Genomic DNA, 9,505 nt, shown 5'->3' with positions numbered 1-9,505 from the left:
AGAATAAATAGCTTCCGGTGGGAAGCTGAGAGATTCTCGTTCACTTTTCAATAAAGATTAACGCTATTAAATATTCCCCACTTTAAAGATTACCCGTTTTAAAGATTCCCGCTTTTAAAGATTCCCCATTTTAAAGATTCCCGCTTTTAAAGATTCCCGCTTTTAAAGATTCCCGCTTTTAAAGATTCCCGCTTTTAAAGATTCCCGCTTTTAAAGATTCCCCATTTTAAAGATTCCCGCTTTTAAAGATTCCCCATTTTAAAGATTCCCGCTTTTAAAGATTCCCCGTTTTAAAGATTCCCGCTTTTAAAGATTCCCCGTTTTAAAGATTCCCGCTTTTAAAGATTCCCCGTTTTAAAGATTCCCGCTTTTAAAGATTCCCGCTTTTAAAGATTCCCCGTTTTAAAGATTCCCGCTTTTAAAGATTCCCCATTTTAAAGATTCCCGCTTTTAAAGATTCCCCGTTTTAAAGATTCCCGCTTTGAAAGATTCCCCGTTTTAAAGATTCCCGCTTTGAAAGATTCCCCATTTTAAAGATTCCCGCTTTGAAAGATTCCCCATTTTAAAGATTCCCGCTTTTAAAGATTCCCCATTTTAAAGATTCCCGCTTTTAAAGATTCCTCATTTTAAAGATTCCCCGTTCCCCGTTCCCCGTTCCCCGTTCCCCATTCCCGTTCCCCATTCCCGTTCCCCATTCCCGTTCCCCATTCCCGTTCCCCATTCCCGTTCCCCATTCCCGTTCCCCATTCCCGTTCCCCATTCCCATTCCCCGATTCCCCGTTCCCTATTTTAAAGATAGCCTGATGAAGCAAGCATTTGAGTTTGTCGGTAAATGTTATCATACAAATCACGGTTATTCAAACAAAACCTTAATTACATTTCCACGTACCAACATTGCCCAAAACCATTTGCGATAAAACAACGGCCAAAAAGCGTTGATCTCTCTCCAAAATCGTTTTTTTTTTTTTTTTTTTGCGCATCGAAAAATCATTTCCTTCAGGCGACTCGCAACGTCTGCCCCCTGAATATCCCAGAGTTCTTTGCGTAAACATGGATATCCGATTACTGGCAGCTCATTCAGTCAGTCATTTAACAGTGGAGTTCATCCATGACTTACACAGTCATTCAAATAATTCCGTGTAGGCAGGGCACGTGGGCCTCGACTATTAGTAAGTGTCATTTTTCTGTGGAATTTACATGAAAAAAATGGCGCCGAAAAGCTAATGGATTTGGAACTCGAAACAAGCTGCCTTGTGTAAGGTTTTGTTATAATTAGCTAAATTGGGCAGGAATCTACCCCATCCCCCGCCTCCCCCTCAGTCCTAGACCGATAGCGTATTTGCAAGCATTGTATTTCTCGCTAGTGAAATCATATGTACAGACAATTTTGACGTTCGTTGTGTTGAGTTTCACGTTTTAGTTACAATTAAGACTACTACAACAATTGTGGATCTCACAGCTTTAGCTAGATGCCACTGATGAGGACAAAGATGCTGCTGATGTTGTTGATGTTATTGATGATGTTAATGTACTTGTTGAATCTACTGTTAATGGTGACTGTTTTGGAGACGTTGACGCAGCTGGGTCGAAATTGATGATAGTAAAAGTTAGTTTTTTTGTTACATACATAATTCCAGTTACACACATTAACCCTAGCTTGGAAATGGGGTGGGGGATTAAAGTATATTTTCTTTGATCTCAAGCGTTTTTAGCTCGAGCAGCGTTACTTATTCTCAGTTTTTGCATATACATATTTTTTGATGTTTTCTTTCTCGAATAAATTTCAAGCTGTGCTCGTGTTTCTCTGCTCGTATTTCTGATCCATTTTTCTGTGGAATTTGCATGAAATGGTTACCTATTCTTTCAAACTGGCGCGGAAATGCTAAAGGGTTTGGAACTGGAAAGAAGCTGTCTCGTATAAGGTTCTGTTATAATTAGCTATATGGGGTAAGACTTTCCAACCCTCCCCTCCCCCCCCCCTTCCCCAACCCCCTCTTCCCCTTCAGTCCTGCACTGATAGCGTAATTGTAAGCATTGTATTTTACGCCAGTGAAATCATATGGACAGACAGTTTTGACTTTCGTTGTGCTGAATTTCACGTTTTAGTATACAATTGAGACTACTACAGCAATTGCGGTACTCGCAGCTTTGGCTGGGTGCCACTGATGAGGACGAAGATGCTGCTGATGTTGTTGGTGATACTATTGATGATGTTGATATAGTTGTTGAATCTACTGTTAATGATGACTGTTTTGGAGACGTTGACGCAGCTGGGTCGAAATTGATGATAGTAGAAGTTAGTTTTTTGTTACATACATTATTCTAGTTACACACATTAACCCTAACTTGGAAATGGGGTGGGGGATTAAAGTATATTTTCTTTGATGTCAAGCGTATTTAGCTGGAGCAGCATTACTTTATCTGAGCTTTTGCATATACACAATTTTTTGATGTTATCTTTTTCAAATAAATTTAAAGCTGTGCTAGTATTTCTGATTTATTATTATTATTATTATTATTATTATTATTATTATTATCGTCCTCACGTAATGCTTGCTTAGAGTCCTTCGGGCCGAGACCATACCATGGTCCTGGGGCACTAGGGGATATCCAGTTTTTAGCTTTTATTATTATTATTATTATTATTATTATTATTATTATTATTATTATTATTGTTACTATTATTATTTTTACAGGAATGGTGGATCCAAGATAAAAAAAATTGTGATAATGCTATATGAGGTGATGACCGACCACGGACTGTCGTTGGAGTAAGCAAATTTCGATATCTTGCACGCGATAATAAGCAACACGAATATTGTGTAGGCATTACACTGAGGCTAAATATTTTAATGTGAATTTCGATAAAATTCCCGGGGTGGGGGGGGGGGGGTAGGTTATTTGGCGTCATGATTTTGGTGGAGAATGGCTTTGTGGTTTGCTTGGAGTTGAATTTGAGCCACGTTACATATGATAGAAAAGGAAGATAACTACGACTTCGAAATGTGGAGTTTACTATCAGCCATCGGCAAGCTCAAATTGTGGCTACCTGCGAGCCCGTTTGGCTAGGGTTTATTTGCAAACAGTGGAACAATTCCCTAGTGCTTTCAAACCTTCCCATAAGTGAAGTGATATTTTTTACTATAAGAGCTGGTAGAAATTGCATTCGGACTACAACGCGATGCTGTTGACCCCTAAAAAGATATTACCTGGTGAGGTGAATCTCTTAAGCCCACTTGAAGTTGAACTTGAAAATTCTGGAAATATAAAATTAATATTGGAAAAATAAATTTTTGTGATTTTAATTAAGCCATGAAAGAATTGTGAAGCACTATGGCGTATATGCATTTATCCAAGAAGGTATCAAAATATCTGAACAGAGTGTTAGACATTATTGTTAACTCGGTGAGGGGAGCGGCCAATGCATTTGAGGTTCATCCCGGGATTTAATGAATAAGTAGGTACAAGTTACATAATCATCGTCAACATAAGCAACACCAATAACAAAAACTACAACGAAAAATAAAATTAGTGTTTGTAACCGAGTAAAAGAAAGCAATGAAGTTGCTGACAAAGCTTTTACTGCTGCTGCACCGTCAGCTCTCGAATAAACTGCCGAGTGCAACTAGGTACACGGACAATTTTGAATGCTTTAAGTCCAAATTGACGACATTTTATTTAGAGTTGCTTACGATGAAGAGCTATTGATATTTTATTTTTCAATTTTTAATTTTTTTTTTGATATTTTTTAGACTTCAATTGTAAATAACTATTTTGAATTAATCATGTTATTTACATAATCTCTAAGACGCATTTGATCATATTCATATGCTAATTTAATTTACGCCATAGAAATATTAATTATTATTAAATTCTCAACCTCGGATGATGCAATTATAGCTTTCTGATTGGTTCACTAGATCTCGGTTACCAGCCATTATACCTGCGTTTGACCTTATATGGAAATGAATGCGGCAAATGTCGTTCAGCATAAAATTTTTCCCGGGAAGCCAAGTTTCGTCGACAGAAAAAAAAAATGGATGAAAAAAGCAGATTTGGTGAGCTATCCACGGAAGAAATACAAGAAATCATGGACAAGGCTGTCCCAGAAACAACAAAAAAAGCCACAAAGTTCGGGATGAGATTATTTAACGGTACGTACCCGTTAATTTTCAATTAAAAGTTGCAAAATTTCAAATACGACCGTCGAGATTTTACGCATTCATGAAGGTTACGTAACAACAACAACAATATTTACCTTAATGTTACAGAGTGGCTTGCTAGTCCTGGTGGCACCACATTTTCAAAATCAATACAAGAAATGTCAAAAGAAGAGCTGAACGTTTGTTTGAAGTGCTTTTACACGTCAGCGAGGAAGAAAGATGGCACATATTATAAGAGTTCATCCACGAAATCCATAAGAGCCGCCATTGATCGTTTTCTTCGCTCGCCGCCACACAACAAACCGTTTTCCATAATCTCTGACCCCGCTTTCACTGAGGCAAATAAAGTTTTGGACGCTTTCGTGAAAGACCTAAGGAAAACGGGTAAAATAGCTGGCGTCGTTCACAAAAACGTAATCTCGAAAGAGCAGGTGAAGAAACTATTTGAGAGCGGCGAACTCGGCCCAGCCGACAGTTTGAATCCTGCCCAGTTACAGAGGACGGCTTGGTTCTACCTCGGCCTCTTTTTTGGAAGACGGGGACGTGAAAACCAGCGACAGTTGACACCCGCAATGCTTTCTCTACGAAAAACTCCACAAGGGGTTGAATACTACGAACTGAACAGAAGTCAGCCTGGTTCCTTGCCGGCTACAAAAAATCACCAGGGAGGCCTCGCAGATGCTGAGGATGAATCGGATGCGAAGATATTTTCCGTCCCGGCATCTGAAAGATGTCCAGTGGAAACGCTCAAGAACTACTTGGGTCATCTCAATCCAACGTCAGATGCTCTGTTTCAGAGACCAAGAGATGGTCAAAGCAAGAAGTTCAATCCCGCAGCCGACAAAATCTGGTTTTGCAGCGCACTTCTGGGTACAACTACGCTCGACAACATGATGAAAGAGATGTCAAAGCGAGCAGGTATAGAACCACATCTCACAAACCACTGCCTGAGAGCTACATCTGTCACAGTGCTTTCCGACCATAATTGCGAGACGAGACACATCAAGTCCATAACGGGACACAAGTCTGACCAGGCAGTTGAGTCCTACAACGAGCGGCCTTCGATGGAACAACAACAGAAGATGTCACTCGCTCTCAGTGATTTCATTGGAAATGCGTCTTCTGGTAGTGCCACTTCAGTGCAGGGGAAGGAAAACGAAATACAGCAGCAGAGCAGACCAATCCCAGACGAATTTCCCCATCAAGAGTCCGGGAGAGCAGTTCTTGTCGAAAATAATTTTTCCACCAGTTCAACCTCCGTTTCACGGCATGGCGATCAGAGAAGCTTTCCCCAGTATTTTTACAACTGTAGTGTAAATGTCCACAATTATTACTCTTCCCGATGAGTTTGAACTTTGAACACTTGAGGACACTGCAGTAAGGTTTTTACCAGTACAAAACAGACCGTGAAGTTTGGATTACTGTAAATTCAGTTCAACGGTAATTTGCTTCGCTTTTGATTTTTCATTCAACTGTTCGCACGGCGGTGCACTCATCATGTGATCATGAGATCATGTAGTTTTGGCGCCCGGAAGTCACCTCACTTTCCGGTCGTTTCTTAAACTTAAATAAAAATTTAGCAAAACCGAAGGTTGAGAATTTAATAAAACAATTATTCCATTCGCGCTTGTTGGATATGAGATTGGTTATAGGCAACTCGGCCCTACGGGCCTCGTTGGCTATTTACCATCTCATATCCAACGCGCGCTCATGGAATAATTGTTAATTATTATCATTATCATTATTATTATTACTGATTGATTACAGATTGCAGCCTCAGATACCCTAATCCAGTAGAATTTCAAGATTGCCCTACGTATATTCGCTTTGAAATATGAATGCAGTTAAGCGGTATGTAACTATTATTATAATGGTATTTACCAGTGCCTGTTTAGGAGGTTGGAAGAGGACTTGAGAAGGATGCATTGATACTAAAAGCCAAAAAAGGAGAAACATATGAGGAGAAAAATAGTCAAAAACAACGACACTTTTATCAATACTGAAGCTAAACATTTAACCATAAATTAAAAACCAAAAAAATTCTAGAGTGGAATTATTAAAGTTACATATTTGTGTAGACAATACCGTGTACATGTACTAAAGCGTAAAAAGTGATTTGAGTCGTAGACCATGAAATGGGACTTAATGAATATCGGCTTAATAACACGTGCAAACCTGACGCATTACTGCATTGATCGTAAACAACAACTACAGTAACAGGTAATACATCTTGTTTATTTGCCGGAGAAGAGTGTGTAGCTGCATTGGTAGACAGAACTTAACTATAAACTTATTTTAATATTTGACACAAAAGAAAACAATCTAACGACCGGTCCTCGCAGAAGTTTTAACTTAATTTGGATGATGTTACTTAAATAGATCATTAAGCAACATAGCCATAGTGTAAACAATACACTGTGGCTAAACGATTTAGTATATAGGACCCTTTATTAGGTCATTGTGTAGGGAAGTTTGGGGATGTGACACAAAAAAGACAACATAACTAAAGAATACGAATTCAAAATTTACCACCAGCCTTGACTGCACTTCCAAAGTGTTTCAAGGTTGTTGTTGCCAAAACTGAAAGAAAGCGAAAATTTATGTTTTGATTTCCAAGCTGGCAGTTGGCATATTGTAAATAGAAGACCCCATCAGACGTCAAATCAGATGTCCTGACCACCCACACATCGAAAGAAATGAAAAAAAAAAACAACTTCAATACAACTGTATGACCTATTACAACGAATCGAAAACCTATGGAACGGTTTTCACTAATCCCTCCTCCCTCCCCCCCCCCCCCCCTATTTTTAGCGTGAAAAGATCAGCTCGCGGAAACTTTAAACAATATTTTGACAGTAGTTCACCAAGAGGGTACTTTCGACGAACTTCGAAGTTTTGTTCCTGCAGGTATTATTAATATTATTATTACTTTATCTTTATTTTATTTATTTATTATTATTCTCTCTCTTTTTTTTTTTTTTTTTTTTTTTCGGGCAGTTGACAATTTGAGATACCCTTTTAGACAACTCCTATAGCTTTTAAGCGCTTTTCTAACTCCCCATAAGTAAAGTTGTCTTATTTATTTATTTATTTATTTATTTATTTATTTATTCATTTTTTAGTGTTTTTTTTTTTTCTTTTTTTACCGTATGGCCTTCTTGAGGTCATTTTGGAACTTGAATGTGATGCTGTAGGCTCTGAAAATATAACAGAAAATAAAAATCGCTGTTGTGTAAACATTCTCTTTAAACTAGAGAAAAATATGCAGAGAGGCGTCATGTACCTTTTGGCGGAGTGGATCTCTTTGGTTGGATTGAAGTTAAACTTGAAAATTCTGAAAGTGGAAAGGTATGAAAACATTTTTCATGTTTTAAATCGTGCAACACTATGGCACGTACATCAAGATATTTGAACAAAGTATTAGACACAATTCTAAACTCGGTGAGATGAGAGGTCAATGCATCATCATTATCGTCATCGTTATCGTCGACGACATCATCGGCATCGTCATCATCATCATCATCACCAGGTTGCATTGTATTAGCTAGTTATCCAACTATAATTACAGTGTAATTTCCCATTGCCTATGGAGGAAGTTGGAAGATAACTTGAGTACAATGGCGATGATACTAAAGCAAAACAGAAAAAATATGTATTGATAACAAATTGGCCAACAACAGTAACACCAGTAAAGAAAAATAATTAAACTTGAATATTGTACAAAGAAATTAATTTAACGTGACCATTTGGTGGGATAGAGCACTTTGGTTGGCCTGAATTTGAACAGAAGTAGGCACGGGTAAAAGTGATATTAATAGTTACAGTAAAAGTGCTAAGCGTGGTGCTATTAGCGAAATGAAAAGAAATTACTTCGTTCACAGCTTTGCTATACAATATAATACAAGAGCTAAGACCGGAAGTCTACAAAGTGATAAAGTACTAGTCGAATGTCAGCCGAATCTCTCATTGGCGTCCATTACTCGATACACACACAGCTCAAGAGCGCCTGTCTAAATATCAAGAATCCCGCGACAAAACTCCTACCATTCCCTCGTGCTTTAACTCACACCCATACCTTGTTACATAGCACACCCATACCATGTTAGACGTAAGCTAAGCATATAAACTGATTCAAGTTAGTAATATAAGTGACGTAATTTCGTACCATAAGGTGCGGTAGAAATTGCATTTGAACTTGAAAGTGATGCTGTGGACTCTGAAAAACAAAAGTATAAGAAAAATAACTGTACAGGTATTAAGTAAACATTGCATTAAACCTAAACTTCATTGAAATTTCAGAAAGATGTCATAGTAATTTTACCACCTGGTATAGTGGTTCTCTCTGGTTGGCTTGAGGTTGTTGCTTCACTTGAAACGAAAACTGAAAATACTGAGGTTAAGAAGTTCGACAATTTCCTTTCATTCTTTCAAATATCTTATGAAAGAATGATGGAAACTACATTTAATGATCCACCTATGTATACAACAAGTAATTAGTTTTTGCTATTGAGATTAAAGAAAATGCAAAACAAAAATAGACTAACAAACTCTAGAAATTTAAACTTGAAAGAACAATTTCAAAAAAAAAAAAAAGGGAACTAATTTGAACTTTACCGTTTAGTGGTGTAGTGGACGTCCTTGGTTGTTATGTAGTTAAAGTTGGATGTTCTCCTACGGAAGCTCACATGTGTAAAAAAATTCAATTAGTTACTTGTCAATTGTTTCTTCACCAGCGTATTATTGAATACAGGAACTCGGCGATTGGTAAACATTTCTTGGAAGCCCCTTAGGGATTCTAGTCTTCAAAAAAGCAATTTTTACTGGCATACCACGAAAGTGCCAAATTTGATTGCCTCGAGTTTGAGATGCTTTTAATAAAAGAATGTGGTCCGAGTTTAAACACTCAGGATGACTCTATTCGGGCTAAACTCTTTATCTGAAAGAACACTCACTATTTACCACTTTCATTTTTTTGTGATTAACTATTGTTTTATTTAGTATTTAAAGAACTGTCTTTTTGAATAATTACGTTAGCTAAACATCGAAGTGTTGTCGTTTGTTAACATTTTCTTGTTTGCTGCATGGAAAGACATTATTCGATTAAGTTCAATGACATTATTCGATTAAGTTCAGATATTGTAGAAGTACGAGGTAAAGACAAAGAATTAAGTCCAAAACAAAAAGAAGAGGAATGGAGGTGGGGGGGGGGGGGGGGCAACAAGTCTTGAAAAGAAACGGCAGTATTACCATTGGTTGTCACTAATTTATGGTCGGTTGTATTTTTACGGATCTCTAACAATATACAAAATCAAAATAGTGCTTCTGATTACCTTGAGGATTTT

General features: G+C 37.7%; 1 protein-coding gene across 1 annotated transcript; it reads left to right on the top strand.

Annotated features, from left to right (window-relative positions):
- The first annotated feature begins 1,050 nt into the window (after window positions 1-1,050).
- Window positions 1,051-5,837, top strand: LOC145480473 (uncharacterized). Its single transcript, XM_081458724.1, has 4 exons — window positions 1,051-1,080; window positions 1,466-1,606; window positions 2,147-2,274; window positions 4,231-5,837. Exons 1-4 carry the CDS (start codon window positions 1,051-1,053, stop codon window positions 5,507-5,509), a joined length of 1,578 nt encoding a protein of 525 aa, XP_081314850.1. The 3' UTR covers window positions 5,510-5,837.
- The last annotated feature ends 3,668 nt before the right edge of the window (window positions 5,838-9,505 follow it).

Source organism: Orbicella franksi, chromosome 3 (assembly GCF_964199315.1).
Source record: "Orbicella franksi chromosome 3, jaOrbFran1.1, whole genome shotgun sequence".
NCBI lineage: Eukaryota > Metazoa > Cnidaria > Anthozoa > Scleractinia > Merulinidae > Orbicella > Orbicella franksi.
Note: the sequence above shows the minus strand (reverse complement) of the source record. Positions and strands in the feature narration are given on the sequence as shown.